The sequence below is a fragment of the Canis aureus genome, chromosome X (assembly GCF_053574225.1).
Source record: "Canis aureus isolate CA01 chromosome X, VMU_Caureus_v.1.0, whole genome shotgun sequence".
Lineage (NCBI taxonomy): Eukaryota > Metazoa > Chordata > Mammalia > Carnivora > Canidae > Canis > Canis aureus.
This window is the reverse complement of record NC_135649.1, coordinates 92,088,952-92,109,525: the sequence shown is the minus strand read 5'-3', so window position 1 is coordinate 92,109,525 and position 20,574 is coordinate 92,088,952. Positions and strand designations below refer to the sequence as shown.

The 20,574-nt window shown below is 41.3% G+C and overlaps 1 protein-coding gene and 1 long non-coding RNA gene across 2 annotated transcripts in view; one reads left to right on the top strand and one right to left on the bottom strand.

The window, feature by feature from the left end:
- Positions 1-16,118: 16,118 nt before the first annotated feature.
- Positions 16,119-17,050, bottom strand: LOC144307596 (uncharacterized). Its single transcript, XR_013374409.1, has 3 exons — positions 16,756-17,050; positions 16,469-16,608; positions 16,119-16,248 (listed from the first exon to the last, which is right to left on the bottom strand). It is a non-coding gene; the product is annotated as an uncharacterized LOC144307596 (long non-coding RNA).
- Positions 17,051-17,187: 137 nt separating this feature from the next.
- The window catches only part of LANCL3 (LanC like family member 3), a 102,387-nt gene continuing 99,000 nt past the window's right edge, over positions 17,188-20,574 (top strand). The window contains exon 1 of the mRNA XM_077888988.1: positions 17,188-17,968. Coding sequence (XP_077745114.1) covers positions 17,396-17,968 — 573 coding nt within the window. The 5' untranslated portion in view covers positions 17,188-17,395. The remainder of the gene's footprint in view (positions 17,969-20,574) is intronic.

The following is a 20,574-nucleotide window of genomic DNA, read 5'->3' as shown; positions in this document are numbered from 1 at the left end:
ATGTAGAAGTACAAATATCTCATTGAGATCCTAATTTAATTCTTTTGGATAAATACCCAGAAATGGGATTCCTGGATCATATGGCAGTTCTATTTTTAATTTTTTGAGAAATGCAATATTGGTTGTCATAGCAGTAGCACCATTTTGCATTCCCACCAGGAGTGTACAAGGGCTCCAATTTCTCCATGTTTGTTATTTTTTGTGTGAATTATGGCCATCCTTAGAGGTGTAAGGTGACATCTCATTGTGGTTTTAATTTACATCTTCTTGATTAGTGATGTTGAGCATCTTTTTATATACCCTTTGGCTATTTGTATGCCTTCTTTTAAGAGATGTCTATTTGAGTCCTTAGCTCATTTTATTTATTTTTTAAAAGATTTTATTTATTTATTCATGAGAGACATACCCAGAGAATGAGAGAGAGAGACAGACAGAGGGAGAAGTAGGTTCCACGCAGGGAGCCCAATGCGGGACTCAATCTCGGGACTGCAGGATCATGCCCTGGGCCAAAGGCAGGCACCAAACTGCTGAGCCACCCAGGGATCCTCCTTAGTTCATTTTAAAATCAATTTTTAAAACAATTGTTTTGTTTTTGCTATTGAGTTGTAGGTGTTCTTTATATATTTTGAATATGAACCCACTATCTGATATATGGTTTGTAAATATTTTCTCCCAATCCATAGGTCACCTTTTCATTCTGTGTTTTTTTGTTTGTTTCCTTTGCTGTGCAGAAACTTTTTAGTTTGATGTAGTTCCCAAAGCTTTTGTCCCTCGTGCTTTTGGTGTCATATTCAAGAAATCATTTCCAAGTTCAGGGACGTCTGGTGGCTCAGTGTTTGAGCATCTGCTTTTGGCTCAGGGCATGATCCCAGGGTCCTGGGATCGAGTCTCACATTGGGCTCCCTGTGAAGAGACTGCTTCTCCTTCTGCCTATGTCTCTGCCTCTGTGTGTCTTTCATGAATAAATATTAAAAAAAAACACAACAAGAAATCAATGCCAGGTACAATGTCAGAAAGTTTTTCTCTTAGGTTTTCCTATACTTTCAGAGCTTATATTAAGTCCTTAATCCATTTCGAGTTGATTTTTGTGTGTTTTGCAAGACAAGGGTCAAATTTCATTCTTTTACATGTGGATATTCAGTTTTCCCAAGACCATTTAGTAGATTATCATTTCCCCATTGTGTATTCTTGGCAGCCTTGACAAAGATCATTTGACTATATATGCATGTGCTTATTTCTGAACTTTCTATTCTGATGTATTGGCCTTTATGTCTGCCTTTATGCCATATCATATTATTTTTATTACTCTAGTGTTGTGATATTTTTTTTGTTTTTGTTTTTTTGTGTGATACATTTTGAAATCAGCATGTGTGAGGTTTCTAGCTTTGTTCTTCTTTCTCCAGACTGTTTTGGCTATTCAAGGCCCTTTGTGGTTCCATACGAATTTCATGATCATTATCTTCTATTTCTGTAAAAAATGCCATTGGCATTTGATGGGGATTTCATTAAATCTGTAGGTCACTTTGGGTACAATGGGCATTTTAATAATAATTGTCTTCTGACCCATGAAATGGGATGTGTTTCCATCTATTTGTGTCTTCTTTAATTTTCTTTCAGCAGTGTTTTATAGCTTTCAGTGCACAAATCTTTTGCCTCCTTTGATAAGTTTCTTCCTAAGTAGTTTATTCTTTTGATGTTATTGTAAATAGGGATGTTTTCTTAATTTCCCTTTTGGATTGTTCATTGTTAGTGTATAGAAATGCAACTAATTTTTGTCTGTTTTCATTCCACAATTTTATGGAACTCATTTATTAGTTCTAAATCATGTTATTTATGAACTGAGATAATCTTACCTTTTTTCTGATTTGGATGCCTTTTATTTCTTTTTCTTGCCTAACTGTTTTGGTTAGGACTTTCAGTACAATGCTGAATAGAAATGGCAAGAATGGGCATTCTTGCCTTATTCTTGATCTTAAAAGATTTCAATTTTTCATTATTTAGTATATAGAATTTGCTTCAGGCTTTTTATATATAGCCTTTAATATGCTGATGATGTAAATTTCTTCTACATCTAGTTTGTTAAGAGTACTTTCTAACATGAAAGGGTGCTGCATTCTGTAAAGTGCTTTTTCTTCATATATTAAGATAATCATGCAATTTTTACACTTTATTCTGTTAACAAGGTGTATCATATTTATTGATTTGGGTATGTTAAACCATCCTTGCATCCCAGTGAAATCCCACTTTGCCATGGTTTATAACCCGTTTAATGTGATGTTGAATTCAGTTTGCTAGTATGTTGTTGAGAATTTTGGTATCTATGTTTATTGGCCTGTATTTTTCTTCTCTGGTAGTGTATTTTTCTGGATTTGTTTTCAGGGTAATGCTGGCCTCATAAACTGAATTTGGAAATATTTTTCTCCTCTTTATGGTTTCTGAAGTTTGAGAAAGATTGACATCATTTGTTCTTTAAATGTCTGGCAAAATTCACCCATAAAGCCATCTGGTCCCGGAATTTTGTTTGTTTGTTTGTTTGCAGGTTTTTGATTACTGATTCAATCTCCTTACTTGTAGATCTACTCAGATTTTGTATTTCTTCATAATTCCATTTTGGTAGGCTGTGTGTTTCTACAAATTTATTTCTTCCAGGTTATCCAATTTCTTGGCATATACTTGTTCTTAGTAGTCTCATAATCCATTCTATTTCCATGGTATCAGTTATAATGTCTTCTCTCTTATTTCTGATTTTGAGTCCTTGTTTGTTCTTAGTCTAGCTAAAAGTTTGCTAATTTAGTTGTTCTTTAAAAAAAATCCAACTCTTTTGTTGCTTTTTCTATTCTGTATTTCATTTATATCTGCTTTAATTGTTATCATTTCCTTCCTTCTGACATCTTTGGGCTTAGTTTGTTCTTTTTCTAGTTCCTTGAAGTGTAAAGTTGTAAAGTAAGAGTTTTTATTTGAGGTTGACCTTTTTTAATGTGGGCGATTTTTGCTTTAAGCTTCCCTATTTGTCTTTTTAAAAGATTTTATTTATTTATTCATTCATTCATTCATTCATTCATGAGAGACACACAGAGGCAGAGACACAGGAAGAGGGAGAAGCAGGCCCCATGCAGGGAGCCTGATGTGGGACTCGATCCCAGGACTATGATCACACCCTGAGCCGAAGGCAGACACTCAACTGCTGAGCCACCCAGGAGCCCCTAAGTTTCCCTATTTGTACTGCTTTTGTTGTATCCCATAGTTTTGGTATTTTATACTTTTATTTTCATTTGTTTCATAATACCCTCTAATTTACATTTTGTTTTCTTCTTTGACCTATTGTTTGTTCAAGAATGTGTTAATTTCCACATATTTGTGAATTTTCCAGTTTTCCTTGAGCTACTGATTTCTAGTTTCATTCCGTTGTGCTTGGAAAAGATACTTGGAATCATTTCAATTTTCTTGAATTTGTTAAGACTTGTTTTGTAACCTAACATGTGATCTATCCTGGAGATTGTTCCATCTGTGTTTGAGAAGAATGTTTATTCTGTTGCTGTTGGGTGGAAAGTTCTACATATGTCTGTTAAGTTCATTATGTCTATAACATTGCCAAGTCCTGTGTTTCTTATTGATACTCTGCCTGGATGTTTTATCCATTATTGAAAATGAAATATTGAAATCTCCTATAATTATTGTGTTGCTGTCAATTTCTCCCTTCATTTATGTCAATGTTTGCTTCATATATTTATGTCCTTTCTTCTTAGATGCATATATAATTGTTATATCTTCCTGATGAATTGGCCACTTTATCATTGTATATTGTTCTTTATCTTTCATGACAGTATTTTACTTGAAGTCTATGTTATCTGGTATAAGTATGGCCACCCCTGATCTCTTTTGGTTACCATTTCCATGAAATATCCTTTCCCATCTTTTCATTTTCAGCCTACATGTGTGCTTAAATTTAAAATGTCTTGTAAAAGGCATATAATTGAATCTTAAAAAAAAATCCACTGTTTTTTGATTGAAAACTTTGATCCAATTATATTTAAAGTATCTATTGATAGGCAATAACTTATTGCCACTTAAAAAAAATTATATTCTGAGACACCTGGGAGGCTCAGTGGTTGAGCATCTGTCTGCCTTTGGCTTGGAGCGTGATCCCAGGATCCAGGATCGAGTTCCGCATTGGGCTCCTTGCATGGAGCCTGCTTCTCCCTCTGCCTATGTCTCTGCTCTCTCGCGCTTTCTCATGAATAAATAAACAAAAATCTTTAAAAAATTATATTCTGCCTTGTTATTTTGTCTCTCTTCCCCTCTTGCTCTCTTCATTTATGTTTTATTGACTTCTTTTTGTAGTAGCATGCTTTGACTCATTTCTCATGTTCTTTTATCTCCTAAAAGTATTTTCTTTGTGGTTACCATGGGGCTTACAAAGAACATCTTGTAACAATCTACTATAAGATGATAGCAACTCAACTTCAAACAAAATACAACTTCATACTTCTCTCCTGCAACACTTTGTTATTGATGTAAAAAATTACATTTTATATTGCATATCCATTAATATATTTTTATAGTTATTTTTATACTTCACTTTTAACTTTTTTTAAATTTTTATTTATTTATGATAGTCACAGAGAGAGAGAGAGAGAGAGGCAGAGACACAGGCAGAGGGAGAAGCAGGCTCCATGCACTGGGAGCCCGACGTGGGATTCGATCCTGGGTCTCCAGGATTGCGCCCTGGGCCAAAGGCAGGCGCCAAACCACTGCGCCACCCAGGGATCCCACTTTTAACTTCTATACAAGAATTAAAAGTGACTCACATATCACCATTTTAGTATTATAGTATTCTATACTTGTTTATATATTCACCTTTAACAGTGAGCTTATATTTTCCTATGCTTTTGTGTTGCTGTTTAGCATCTTTTCATTTTTCATTCAATATTTCTTGTAAGGCCATTCTAGTGATGAGCTTTATCAGCTTTTGCTTATCTGGGAAGTTTAATTTTAAATGATGGTGTTGCAAAAAGGAATATTTTGCTGGGTACGGTATTCTTGTTTGGCAATTTTTTCTTCTAGCACTTTGAATATATCATTGCACTCCCTTTTGGTCTGCAAGGTTTCTGCTGAGTAATCCACTGATCTGCTTATAGGGTTCCCTTGTGTGTGATGAGCCACTTTTCTCTTGCTTTCAAAACTCTGCCTTTTGATAATTTCATTATAATGTGTCTCAGTTTGGAAATCTTTAGTTTCATCTTATTTGGGGGTATCTGTTGGGCTTCTTGAATCTAGAAGTTCATTTTCTTTCTCAGATTTGTGAAGTTTTCAGTCATTATATCTTGAAATCAACGCTTTCTGCCCTTTTCTTTCTCTCTCTTCTTGTGGGACCCTAATAAAGCACAGATTGGTCTTTTGATGTCCCATAATTCCTCTAGGTTTTGTTTTTCTCGGTCCTTTTTCTTTTCACTTATTTAACTGGATAATCTCAAATGAACTTTTCTTCAAGTTTGCAAGTTCTCCCATTTGCTAATTCATGTCTGGTGTTGAATCTAAGGAACTTCTCAATTCAGTTATTGCATTCTTCAGAGCTAAAATTTCTGTTCACTTTTTTATATTTTCCATCTCTTTGCTGAAATTCTCACCTTGTTCATTCATAATTTTCCTGAGATCCTTGAGCATTTATAATAGTTGTTTTGAATTCTTTGCCATGTAATTCATATACCTTTGTTTTTTTAGGGTCAGTTCCTGGAGATTTATTTGGTTTCTTTGATTGGGTCATTTTTCCTTGTTTCTTTTTGTTCCTTATAACTTTGTGTTGGTATTTGCACATTTGAAAAAAAAAAAAAAAGTCAACTCTCCCAGTTCCTACAAACTGACTTCATACAGGAAAATACATTCACCAATCACTTCAGCTAGAGATCCTGTAGGCCTCTCAAACCTTTTTTGTGAATGTATGTTCTTTGGACTTGTCATGTAGATTCCTAGAGAGATTTGTTGGTTTTTTTGTTTTTTATTTTCAGGAGTTTGTAATCTCTTGCTCCTTCTGCTGTGTGCCTGCTATACTGTAGGTCCTCTGAAGCAGCAACATGCTGCCCAGCTCTTGGTTCTCTGTAGCCCCTAGGGATCTAGATTATGCCAGTTCCTGTCCATTTTCTGAGACAAGTGAGACAGAAACTAGTCCCTCAAGTTGCTTTCCCAAAAGTCAGAATGTCAGATGCATATTCCACTCCTCTCTTATGAGGGAGAAGCCACCAAATTATGTCAGCCTTTGTCTGCTGTGCCATGGGCCTTCTAGAACAGCAGCATGTCACACAGCTTTTTTTTGTTCATAGTGGCATTGAAGCATCTGGCGTATGCTGGGCCCATCCACATTCTGAGACAGGCAAGGTAGAAGCCAGTCCCTCAGGAAGACCCCTGAAAATCCAGAATGTTGGAGACATGTTCCAGTCTTCTCTTCCCCCACTAAAAGAGAGACTGCTGAGTTATATCACCTCTATTGAATTGTGGTTGTATACAATGGAATATTACCCCAGAGCTTTAGTATGCTGCCCAGCTCTTTTTTATTCTCAGCAACCTCCAGGCACCTAGACTATGCCGGTTCCCATCAGTGCTCCAAGACAGGTGAAACAGATGCCAATTCCTTGGGCAGCTTCCTGAAAGTTAAAACTTTGGATGTAAAGTTTAGTCTTCTTTCTCTTCCTAGGTTAAAGTTAAAAGCTAGGAGTTTGTTTCAGATTGCATGGTACTGTGCCAAGGTGACAGGCTATGACAAGAGAGTATTACAAATGTTCCTATGGACTTCATTCAATGTGACTGGTTTCATGCTTGGCCTAGGGCACAAAAACCTCTAACTGGCTTTCAGATTTTTCACAGAGGCAATTGGTTCATATATTGTTGTGGAATCTGTTTCTCTGGGGGGAAGGAAGGCCTGGGGCTTCTATTATGGCATCTTATTGACATCACTTTCTTTACCTTTGACTTTTTTTAATAGGTGAAATTATTATGCTTAATGTTTAATATATTTTTCGTTCTAAACAGCTAGATCAAATCCTAATGGATGCAGATAGATGCCTGCTTTAGGTGGCAGGCATATTATATGAAGTCTTAAAACTTTATAAATATAGGATGATATAAGTTTAAGATTCAAATTATTTTCTTCTCCCAAATATTTTATGAAAAGGACGAAGTTTGTTTTTTAAAGATTTTATTTATTTATTCATGAGAGACACAGAGAGAGAGAGAGTCAGAGACACAGGCAGAGGGAGAAGCAGGTTCTACGCAGGGAGCCCGATGTGGGACTTGATCCTGGGACTCCAGGATCATGCCCTGGGCCAAAGGCAGGTGCCAAACCATTGAGCCACCCAGGGATCCCCGAAAAGGAAGAAGTTTAAAAGAATAATGAAAATACATAAAAGTGCAGTTCTCAGGAAAGCACATCCTCCTCTTTCTGTTTTTACCCATAGGAAAACAATGGCTCTCATGCTGTTTTGGTTAATTAGGAATAGGATAGATATCCAGATGTTAATCCCTTAGCCAGCCTCATACTCCACATGGTTTTTTGGTCTAGATACTTAGTCTGCATCACAAACCAGAGTGAGCTTGTACTAATTAAATGACTTCATTTTATTTATATTTAATCATTTGGTAAATGAAATAAAGCTATTATAAGAGATAATAGACTTCAGATTTAAAAATAAATATTGAGACTAGATAAATATCTCTGCTTTTTCATGACATTTATCTGGCAGCAGGAACTTATTAGACTGTCATGATATTCTATTCCATTGACTTATCTTCAGGCTGCCTTTATAGAAGGCCAATCTTTTGGATGTTTTCAGTCATCATTTATATGTACTTACCTACTTATCTCTTCTGAATCCACTAGCACTCTATATCTGAATTCCAGTTTTGTGTATCTCATGCAAAACTCAAAATCCAAATGTATAGTGCTCTTGACAAAAAGAGGCTAAATGTCACCATCTGAATAAAAATCAATTTTACTGAGTAGTAGTGGCCTGTAGATTCAGTCATGTGAAGATTCTAAGTGTGAATTTCAGGTAACTATGTATCAAAACCACTTTACCTGCATGTTAAATACAGAGATAATATTGATAACTTTCTGGAAAATCTTAATTGAAAGAGAAAATATAATTAGAGATTGAATATACTGATTTTTTTCTTTTTAAACTAAGTTTGTGCTGTACAACTTCTAGCCAAAAATAAACCAAATTTCTCTGTCAAGCCTTTCAGAAGCAGTTCAAATAACCAAAGTAACCAATGACATATTGCACGGTTGTTTTGTTTGTTTGTTTAGGAGAAAACTGTGGAAAGCTTCCATTGTATTTAAAAGATTGAAAACCACTGAGTCAAACATCTCACTCATTTAGTGCCTGCTTATTCTCCTTTCCAGATCTGCTCACCTACATGGCTTTATGTCACGTTTTTCCTTTCCTGCCTACTCTTAGCACTGCAGAACCAGACAGCCTTGAAAAAGATTAATTTTATTCTGTCTTATGCATCAGCAACAAAATTTGTCCACCTGAATCTTTATTACCAGCAATCATACCAAAGCTGAAAAACATAGCATGATTTCTTTTTCCACCTTAGAAGTTGAATTTGTCACACTAAAAAAAAAAAAAAAAAAAAAAAAAAAAAGGAATCTTTAGGCTTGTAAATGTAACGTGTTTGGTTTAGGAATCATTGAGAAAGAATAAGCAAAACAAATAAACAACCCCCTTCCGACTCTTTTCTAAGGAGAATCAACTTAGAAAAAGAGGAAGATACAAGAGGTTAGGTGGTAATCAGGCAGAAAGAATACACTTCTTGAAGCAACTACATGCAGAATAATAATGATTTTGGACAAATGCTAACATTTATTCAGAACTAGACATCAAGATAAATCCTTTATAGGCATTATCCTAACCATTGTAGGAGACAGATTCTCTTATTATTACCAATTTATAGATGAAAAACCGAGGGTAAGGAAAGTTAAATAACTTTCTCAAAGTCACACAGTTAGATTTGATGGAGCAGGAATTTGATATCAGGTCTTATTTCAACACTTCCCCTCATTCATTGCTCAAGAGCTGTTCTCAATCAGCTCTTGTTCGCACTCATCCCCTCAAACATGACGTCTACAACTTTTCCAAACATTTTTCTTGCTTCTCTTCCTGCCTACCCAGCTTCTATAAACAAATCACAGCAAATGGTTTTTTAAAAGATTTATTTATTTATTTGAGAGGGAGAGGGAAAGAAAGAGCCCACGCAAACAGTGGGGAGGGGCAGAGAGAGTCTCAAGCAGACTCTATGCTCAGAGTGGAGCCCATGGGGCTCGACCCCACAACCCTAAGATCACAACCTGAGCAAAAACCAAGAGTCAGACCCTTAACTGACTGTGCCACCCAGGCTTTCCCACAGCAAACTACTTTACCAAAAACCCAAATTAGTCCAGATCTTTTTTTTTTTTGTAAGTGACAGATATCTACTTGAGCAAAAGAAGGAATGTACTGGGTCCCATAACTGAACAGTTCTTTAGGTAAACCCAGGTATGGGTGTACCAAAAATGTCATCAGGTCACACTTTTTATTCTATGACTCAGTTCTGCTTTCCTCTGTGTGGCTTTATACCTGTTTTCTCCTTGCATCCACAGGATGGCCACCAGGAGCTGGAAATTTAATCCTATGTTAGCAACCTCAGCTTCCCCAACGGTTCTAGCCTCCCAGAATTGCTTTTTCATGGGCAGGCCTAGGATATATGCTCACCCTTGGGGACATGGGAATGGTTTAGCTCCCTTCAAATGGCATGTTATGGGAATGAGAGGTGGCTGTTTCTTAAAGGAAATTCAAGGGGCACCTGGGTGGCTCAGTGGTTGAGTGTCTGCCTTCAGCACAGGGCATGATCCTGGGGCCTGGGATCAAATCCCATATTAGGCTCCCTGAGGAAGCCTGCTTCTCCCTCTGCCTCTCTCTTTGTCTCCCATGAATAAATAAATAAAATCTTTAAGAAAAAAAAAGGAAACTCAAGATATTATTGATAGGAGAAGGGAATGAAGCTGGATTGACCAGCACAACAGACTTTGATCTGAAGTCTGGGTGCCTTTTCCCATATTCTCACTATATTAATTAACCCATTTCCAAAGCTTACCTCCATCAGCCTCCTTTAATCAGACTTAGTGAATTTTGACTACATCTTTGGGACTACATCTTATATAAAAATTGAAATTATATATACATATACATATACATACACACACCATATATATATACACACATATATATAACCCCATAATAAGACTGAAAGTTTCACTCCAAGTTTTAAAATTAAATTATCCATTGTCCTTCTTCTCATACCTATTCTACTACCTGTATCGTTTGACTTGGTGCATAGCACCTCCATTGGCCCAGTTGTCCAGAGCAGAAACCAGACATAATCTTTGATTTTTCTTCCTTACTCCCACATACAATCATCAAACCCTATAAATCCTACCTGCTTAATATCTCCTGATTCCTTCTAAGTCTCTCGATGCTTCCTGCTACTGACCTAGCTCAGATTTCCTCATTTCTTTTTTTTTTAAAGATTTTTATTGATTTATTCACAAAAGACATATATAGAGAGAGGCAGAGACATAGGCTGAGAGAGAAGCAGGCTCCCTGCAAGGAGCCTGAGGTGGAACTCAATCCCGGATCCCGGGATCATGCCCTGGGCCAAAGGCAGGTGCTCAACCGCTGAACCACCCAGGCATCCCTCATTATTTCCTGATTATTCTGCTTACCATCCTGATAAGTCTTCCACTCCTCAAATATATCCTCCAATTTTCTAGAAAAATGATCATTCTAAAGCTCAGATATGATCCCATCATTCTTCTTTCCACCATTCAGTGGGCCCCAGTTTCCTCATGTTTTTTTGTTTGTTTTTTAGTTTCCTCATTGTTAAAGGAAAGGATTAAATTGATGATTTCTTGGATCTTTCCAGCTTCATGATTCTGTTAATCCTTGCCAACCTAAAGCAGTTAGCTTTCTTTGGTTACCTGGTAATGGATTTTTCTACCTTTTGGACTATGGGCTGGAACCTCAGTTCTTTCTGGATATCACTCCTTGTTATAGCTAATGGGAATGTTGGGCCAAGGTGTATTGAGAAATCATTTCATATTGAGGACAGTTGGAAAAGTGTAAGTATGAGCATTTCAAAGTCATAATCAATAACAATTCTTTGAGACATATCTGATCTTTTAACTACTACCTCTTTTGTGTTCATGTAAGTGTCCAGAAATTCTATCAGAGAAAAACTCTACCTTATGTTTCTCACTTTGGAACTTCTTTCAACAATGAGAACTATCAATGGAGCAATAGATATAGTGCTTTATCATAAGGCAAAAAGCAAGAGTATTAATTAATGCATTATTCATTACTAGGTCATTATTTGACATCCATTGAACTATTCCACCACAAGGATTCTCAGTCACTCCTCTTCTTCTAATCCTGAATATTGCAGAAAACCTTAAAAATTACTACATGTAGGAAACTTAAAATTTCCAAGTTGAAGAATTTATTCTAATCAAAGGAACACCCCCATCTTCAGTTGCCAATTTTTTAAAAAGATTTTATTTATTTATTCATGAGAGACACAGAGAGAGAGACAGAGAGAGAGGCACAGAGACAGGCGGAGGGAGAAGTGGGCTCCATTCCATGCAGGGTGTCTGACGTGGGACTCGATCCAGGTTCCCAGGACCACACCTGAGGGCTGAAGGTGGGGCTAAACCGCTAAGCCACCCGGGGGGCCCTTCAGTTGCCAATTTAAGGTGACTTTACATAGATTCATCAGTTTAAAATAGGAGCATATTTGTTTTAGTATTTTGCCCCACACATCAATAATTTATCATAGTGTATTTAAGTCATACACCCACACATACATAGTACCCAAAGGGATAACTGACACATATTTTTCTAATATCCAGTAAGGTAGGGTGTATGTTACTACTTATTCTTGGCCAGTGTGACTGATCACACTGGGCTGTCCCTCCTTCAGACATAGTGATGGTTGACAGTTTACTTCTTTTGCCTAGTTTCTAATCTGCAATTACATTGTGCACTGGCGATCATGTTTGACATATAATGGCTAAATAAAAATGCTTAAAATGGATAATGTTGGATGTAGAGAGAAAGAGGCAAGAAAGAAAATCAAATCTTATGTCAAAAATGTACATTTAAAAATGTACATTTTTAGGGCTGCTTATACAAAGGAGCACTATCAAGAAATTGATGAAAGTGGACAGCAAACTACAGCCATGAGTCAGGGATTGGTGGAAGTTTTTGACATTAAGAAAGGTATCACAGACATCGATAAATATATATTGAGCAAATATTATGTGCCAGGCATTAATCTAGGTGCTTGGCATAAAGCAGGGAGCAATGGAGATAGAATCTCCTGTCTTTGTGGGAATTACATTCTAGTTAAAGGAGACAGACAAGAAACAACATGAATCAATAAAAATATATAGTGAGGAGATACCAATGGTTGGCAGGGATGGGTTGTAATTTAAATAATAAGTTATGGGAGACTACATTGAGAGAGGTGAGGGGGCAAGTATATCTTTTGAAGAGTATTCCAGGAAGAGAATACTGAAAGAAAATTTTCCAAGTTAAGACTCTAACTAGCAACGTTTGAAGAGTATCAAGGCAGTCGGTGCAGCCGGAAGTGAAGGAGCAAAGGTAAGAAGAAGAGGGGAGGTCAGGGAAGGAAGAACAGCGAGATGGCAGTGGGCCTTCTGGGCTATCTTATGCGCTCTGAATTTTACTCTGAGGGACAGGTGCAACACTGACATCAATCAGGACATAGGATCTGACTTCTATTATTCAGGCTGCTATTTTGAGGAGGGGCTATAGGGGACAAAGGAGCAGAAGCAGGAGAGGTCTCCAAGGTTTAGGTAACTAAGCTAAAAAAAATCAGAGGCATTTCCAAAGAGAATGTGCTATAAGGACTAGACATAGCTCTGACTCAGTTAATGGAACCATTTCTAGGTTGCACCCTTAGGGCACAACTTCGGAAAAATTTCTGAAAGTATTTTTAAGATGGTTTATCCCATAAAATGTACTATCTCTTAAGTGTTGAGGTTTGACAGTTATAAATTTACTGTTTTGTTTTGTTTTTTTCAGATTCACCCTGAGAGAGCAAAGATTTGCAGCAGAGAAACCCGTTGATTTTAATATTTTCTTCCTGGATAGTTTTGCATGATTTTTATGTGATTTCCTTGATGAACCCACTAAAACTATTTTCCATCCATAGTTTTGCATAATCTGCATAATAAGGAAATCCTGAGGAAGAACTAGGAACTGGGCAATTCAGCAAGATCACAGAAACCATGTGTTGGGAGCTGCTTGTCAGCAAATGCTGCTAGAGATTCTGTAAAGATCAGGACAAATCTTGCAGATAAAGGCAAAATAACTTGTCTTTGGCAAGATTTTGTATAAGCTGCATATTTCTTTGTGGGGTCGTTGCTACTTCTAAAGAATCCAACTAGAATTATTATTTTGGAACACATTTTTCTGTGTACCTGCATACTTCCTGTCTCCCTGTCCACAGTTCCCCCAAAATATTTCTCTCCTCAACTATTTGCTGCCCAGTTGAAGGGGCCATATAGATTATAAGGGACTTTATGGCATTGGATGATGGGAAGCTAGCAAGATATTCTAGATAGCTTTGCTGCACAATAAATTACCCTAAAACTTAGTAGCTTAAAACTATTTCATTTTGCTCATAATATTGTGGGTCAGGAATTCTGGAAGGACTTGGGATGGTGGTTCTCATGGAGCTTCCGTCATCTGAGGGCTCAGTTGGACTGTGTATCCAAGGTGGCTCACTCACATGGCTATCAGCTGATCCTGTCAGGTGGGCTGTCAATCCGAGCACCTGTAAGTGACCTCTTTGTGTTGTCTGCACTTTCTCACAACATGGAAGCCTCAGGATAGTCAGATTCTTACAAGGTGCTTCAAGTCTCCAAATAGGAGTGGTCCAGCATATAACAGGGAAGCTGCACCATTTTTTCCGAGCTTTGGCTGCCATGCAGTATAATTTCGATCACATTCTACTGGTTATAAGTCAGCTATAAGTCCGCTCAGAGTCAAGAAGAGGGGACACACACTCTACTGTCTGATGGGAGGAAAGTCAGGGTCACATTGTAGAGGAGCGCATGGACAGGAGATGTTGTTAGGGCCATATTTGGGAAATGTAATCTCCTACACAGGGTTAGTTGATAACAACAGATTGGGTGAAGTCACTGTAAAGCATTCAGGTCACCAGCCTGTCGAGAGACAAAGAAAGGAGGCAGAAACTGCAGAACATTTATATTCTTGCATTCATAAGAGCAAAAGGATCCAAGAAAACAGTGGGGATTTAATCAAGTCAGGGCAAACTTTCAATAAAGGTTTCATTCTGCATTCTATACTCCAGGTTACTCTGTGATGATGGTTTCTCATAGTCATTCATTCATCATTTCACAAACTTAATATTGAGTGCCCACTACATAGGACTATTCCAGGCTTTTGGTGCATATCAGCAAATAAATGTAACAAAAAGCCCTATCCTCATGGAGAGTGTATTCTCGTGGAGTCGTGATATTAAAATAAGAAATAGTGCTTGTGAATTCAGTAAAAGGCAATTATAGACAAGGCCTCACATGGTCTAAAGAACTAGCTCCAACCAGAAGGATGTTCTGGGCTGAAGTTTTGCCAGGTGATTGTGCAACAGACCAAGTGGTGGGGTCTTTGGGAAAGACATTTATAGGTAAAAGGGCTAATTTGTCCTATGAGTTTAAGAGCGCTTCCGGAAAACTGCTAACCTCTTGCTTTTCCCAAACCATGCTGTTTTACGTCCATCTGGTACCCTTTGTTCTACTTGTTGGCATCACAGCCCCAAACCCGTAGGGCCTCCAATAATGCTCCCCACCCTGTACACACACCCTCTGCCATATACTTTGGAGTTCCATGAAGACACCCTGCATTTTTCATGTGATTCACCAATAGATTAAGGCAGGTAAAAATGGGTCAGTACTAAGGCTAGACCTAAAGAAGTCTTGAGTGTTTTCACTGGAGCTCTTGCCCCTCTGCCTTTGCCACACAGGCATGCTGCGATTAGCTGGAGGATGGGAGACAAGTGAACTAGAGCCCAGTTGCGCCAATCTCCCCAAGCAACAGCTAGCCCAGCCCTAGACACATGAATGAGCCCAGCCAAGGTCCCAGATACATGAGCAATAAACTTACAGTCTATGAGGTTTTGTGGTTGCTTGCTATACACCATTTTGGGGCAACAGAGGGGGTGGCACAACTAGGAAACGGCAGAGCTCCTTCTCTGGGAGACTTGCTTACAGGTCTTTTTGTTGTTGTTGTTGAAGTCAGTGAACACAAGGCCCTGTCATTGCTGCTGGTGCTACCGTGGCACTGGGATTTGCAAAAGGATAATCCCAGTCAAAATGAACAGAGTTGCCTCTAGATTCATGACAAGGGGGAGGTGTGGAGGAATGAAGTGGAATAAGGCTTCATTTCTGCCTGTGAAAGTTTGCATTTTAGGCCTTCTTATCTGAAGGGACAAAAGTCACTCCTAATGTTTATTCCGATCAAGGGAAGAGGAAGAAGCCCCAAGAGGAAGCTAAACATTCCAGTTGCTCCTCTGATACCCTTAACCCATCAAGCTCCCTGCCTAAAAGTGGACTTAGCTTTTTTATCATTATAATTAAAAATAAGCCTGTTTTGGCAGCGTTAGAGGAGGATGGAGACCATAGCACCCACTATGTGGATGCGTCAGTCCTGCCAGTAATCCTGGCAAACAGAGCTCCTTTTCCAGAATGCACGGAGCAAGGACTGAGGGGCAGTCAATGTAATCTCTGCCTCCAAATCGTTGACAATTACCACTTTTGAGGAAAAAAAACCCACCTCCAAACAAAACTGTCCTTTCAAGTAAGCGAAGTAGTTGCTCTCCCCACCAAGTGTCAGGAACTTTTCCACCACTTATTCTTTTGTGTCTGGCACAATCCCTATCAAAATGCAAATACCCCTGGGAGAGGTGACCTCTTTGGCCTTCACTGGTCAACACTTTGGGAATGGAAGCATTGTTTTAAAACAGCTGAACAAAAGAAAGGCAACTTGTTTGTGTAATTGTTCATTTTCTGTCTTGCCCAGTGGACTGCAAGCTCCAAGAGGTCTAGGACCGTGTCAGCTTTGTTTACCCATTTATTTCCAGAGTCCAGGACACAGAGGAGACCCTCAGTAATGCCTGCGAAAGGAAAGCAGAAGAAACAGAGGGAGGAAGGGAGGAAAGAGGCAGCTAAGAACACGCAGAAAAGGGTAAAAATGCCTAATTAAAATTCTCACGCAGCATTTACCCTTCTATTAACTAGTTAATGACATCAACCTCTTTACTAGGCTCTTACTACGCATGCATGGGAGGGAGAGGTCTCTAGAGTAGGAGAAACACAGAGCCCCCACCCTCTTACCTTAACCTGGTGTGGTTCTTTGCATTTTTACTTCTGTATACTCCAAGAAAAGCAACACGACAACGAAGGCCAAGCAAGTTTCTCTATGAGGCCTTCCACCGATTCGACGCTTGAGACGTGATGTACTCAAAGCCCTCAGCCTTTGGGATTGAAACATTCAGAATGAGAACGCCAAAGTGACCAAGATGAGAAAACAAGTTTCAGGAGGGCACTCCGTTTTCTCCTAGTTCCCCCCCTCCGCCCCCCAGTTCAGTGGCTTCTCGACCTTTAGCGTGCCCGTGAATCACCTGGGGGTCTTGCTAAATATGCTGATTTTGATTCGATAGGTTTGGGGCGAAGTCTGAGCTGCTGCGTTTTTAACACGCTCCCAGGTGATGCCGATCTGCTGACTCGAGGGCCACACTTGGAGTATACTAGGGACTCGAGGTCTTCACCTCCACCGCCAGGTGTGTGCGTGTGCGTGTGCGTGCCGGGTCTCAGCTTTCCGGATCGGTCCCGCACGTCCCTGGCCTTCCGCCGAGAAGGGAGGAGCCGGGGGCGGAGCGGGAGGAGTGGCGCGGGCCCCGCGTGGGTCCTGCCGGCGATCACCTCGGCCCCTTGGAGAGGCGGCCGAGCTGCGGCGGCGCAGGAGGGGGCGGGTTCGGCGAGGGCGCGGCCTCTCGGAGGGGGGCGGGCGACGCGCATCCCCCGCGCCCGCCTGGGCCACTCGGGAGCTTCGCGGCAGCCCGGTGCCCCACTTGGCAGTCCGCTCCGTGCTTCTTCCTCGCGCCCGCCTCCTCTTGTCACCTCCCGTCTCAGCCTCCCTGCTCCATCCCCGCCGCATCGACCGCCCGCCGAGCGCCTCCGAGAGCGAGAGGTGGTGCGCGGGGCTTCAGGGCGCGCTCTCAAGCGGACCCCGGCCCGGCCGCGGGGGGCTCGGGCAGCAGCATGGACACCAAGCGCTGCTTCGCCAACCGCTTCGATGACTACCAGGGCAGTCTGCTGGCGGGCCAGTGCGAGGAGGCGGTGGCGCCCTTGGTCACCGCCACCATCGAGCGCATCCTTCAGGAGCTGCCCCCGCTCGGGGGCGGCGCTGAGGCCCGGGGGGCAGCGGCCGCGGCCAGCAGCTGCCAGGGCGGGCTGTACGGCGGCGTGGCCGGGGTGGCCTACATGCTCTACCACGTCTCTCAGAGCCCGCTCTTTGCCGGGGCCCGGGAGCGCTACCTGCGCTCGGCCAAGCGCCTCATAGACGCGTGCGCCCGCGCCGAGGAGTGGGGCGAGCCGGACGCCGACACCCGCGCTGCCTTCCTGCTCGGGGGCGCGGGCGTGTACGCCGTGGCCACGCTCGTGTACCACGCCCTGGGCCGGTCCGACTACGTGCAGCCGCTCGGCAAGTTCCGGGCGCTGTGCGCCGTCTGCGCGCCGGTCTCCTTCCTGGAGTGCGGCTCCGACGAGCTGTTCGTGGGCCGCGCGGGCTACCTGTGCGCCGCGCTCGTGCTCAAGCAGAAACTCGCCCAGGAGGTAAGAGGCAGCCCCGGCCGCGGGGGGGCGCTCGCCGCCTGCCCGGCCCTTCCCCGGACTCCCGGCCGCGGGAGCAGCGCCCCCCGGCTCTTCTCTTTGTTACTCGGTCTGGCGCTGTCATCTCCTCAGCCTCCAGAGGTTTCTCTCCCGGTTTCATCCGTCTTCCCTCCTCTCTTTTAGAGCCTCTCGTTTGTTGGGATTGCGCGTCTTTGCGCTTTGTTCCCGTTTAACGCCCAACGTGGCGTCTCCCCGGATGCCTCTGCCCAACAGCTTCCCGGAGGTCCTTTCAAGTGAGGGGGGGGGGAAAACCCCGAACTCCTTGAAAATGAGATTTCCCTTCCTTTGGTCCTCCTGTCAAAAAGCCGAAGCACTCTCGTATGTTAAGAGCGCTAGCAAAGTATTGGAAGTTTCGGGGGCTGGTAAGGCTGTCATTGTTTCCATCGCTAACGGGGAGGTAAATGGCTTCTGCGACCCCCCCCCCCCCCGCCTCGGTCTGTAACCCAGAATTACTGCCCAGCTGCGGGTCTGATGTACTGACTCTGGTTGCTTGCTATTTGGTTCATCTCAGGGCTTTTTTTAAAATGCATATCTGATGAGAGTGTCCTTCTAGATGCATAAATGTAGACAGAAGTTTACCCCATTGTAATCGAATGTGCATTTTTCATTTTAGAACGTGTAGTTAGAAATGTCGAGACGACAGTGTACTTGACAGAGCAGGTTTTCTTAATGAATAGCTTTCCAGTAGCTCCTTGAAGTGAATTGGATTTCACAACTACATATGGATTGTTGTTTTTCTTTTCTGGATTCACTTTGAATACAACATGTGACTGTTAGAATGTGCCAGTTCCTGTGGGGGGAGGGGGGAATCCTCCAAAGATCTTAGTAACTAGAACTGAAAGAGGCATTTTCATTCATAACCCAGTGGAGCCAAATATTGTTCTAGGGAGGAAGTGACACATTCAACATGACTTTATTTGGGTGAAAGAGACATTTGAAGAAAAATTAAGGGTATACGGTGTTTTAAAAGCGCAATTAACTTAGATAACTTCTAAGATAACAGGCAGACTTGATTTTGTTTTTATAGCAGGTGAGGTTGATCCAAGTGAGGAAAAAAATCACTGAAGACTGTGTACTGTGCTAGCGCGGTAGCAAAGATCTGTGTGACAAAGTTGTCTTGAAATAGTTCATTCTGCTTCTGAGTCACTGTTATCTGCTAGCAGTTCCCTAAGGGCCCTTCCAGTTGTAGAAGGCCACAGGGCTATTTACATATCATTTGCATTACATTTGCATCTGCTCCTCAGACCTTGCAGTCTGGTGGTAGGCAATTTTCAAATAGGTGGGGGTTTTTTTTGTTTTTGGTTTTTGCTTTCCCTTTTTGTGCTTTGGAGCCTTTTCTCCAGAATGGAGTGGCAAAGAGTGTGAGACTCATCAGGTCATACAGGTGGAAAGAGACCACAAGGACTCATTGCCCTAAATGGTGGCCCAGGGCCAGTCTGCAACGCTGATCCAAAAAGACATTTATTAAGACCTCTCTTTTGCGCTCCTGCCAACCAAATCTGTCTTTTTCTGCTAATCAATTTGAGGTGCTTTGACCCCTGCTTCTAGAAGACAGAACAAACTCTGAGGGTTAAACACTGCTCCTTGTCCGCCCCCCCCCCCCAAAACTCCAGCTCAACCTGAGCAAATAAACTAGTCTCAGTGCCAGCCTCAGCTGCAGTAATCTGAGAAATTCAGGCTTGAAAGGTGCAGGGCAGGGGCTAAGCACGCCTGGCTGGAAGCCCTTATGAGGGGAGAAAAATACATCTTCTGCACTATTCCCACTCCCACATCCTAGTCAGCATATGGCTTTGCCCTCAGTAGATGATCCATAAACGTTGATTAAATTGAGTTGCCAAATTCTGTCATTTCTCTATAAATAATCTGTTGTTATGTCCCGGGTTTCTTGCCTTCCAATGTCATTTATATTCACTTTCCTCTGGCAGTTCCCTCAGTTATCCTAGTCTAGATCCTCCCCACACTACTTGGCACAGCTTTGGCACCTAATAGTCGACTGAATGAATCCCCATTTACTGGGATTAGTACAATATACTCAGCTGGATTCTCTCAAGCCATTACATGTACCACTTAGGAACCAATCTTAAAAGCACTTCATTATGCCATTTCCCCACTCAGCATCCTACAGTGGCTCCCTATTACCTTTTCTCCCGTGGCTTCTCATCTTTCTCAAAGCTAAGGTCCTTAAAATGGCCGACAAGGCCCCACATGATTTGGCCCCCCTGCATACCTATTCCACTTTTGCTCACTCTGCTTCAACCACACTGGCCTTCTTGCTGTTTCAGGCATTTATTGTCTCGGGGTATTTGTACTCGCTGTTCCCTTTGCTTGGAATACTCTTCCCCTAGCTATTTTTATAGCTAGCTCTCTGACCTTGTATAGGTCACTACCTCATCAGTGAAGCCTTCCCTGTTCACCCTCTTTAAAACTGCAACCTTGTCCCCTAACTTTGTGCCCTTTTCTTGTTTCATTTTACTTGTTTATTGTCGTTCCAATTAGAAGATAAGCTCCATACATGTGGAGAATTGTTTTTTTATTGCTATATTCCCCTC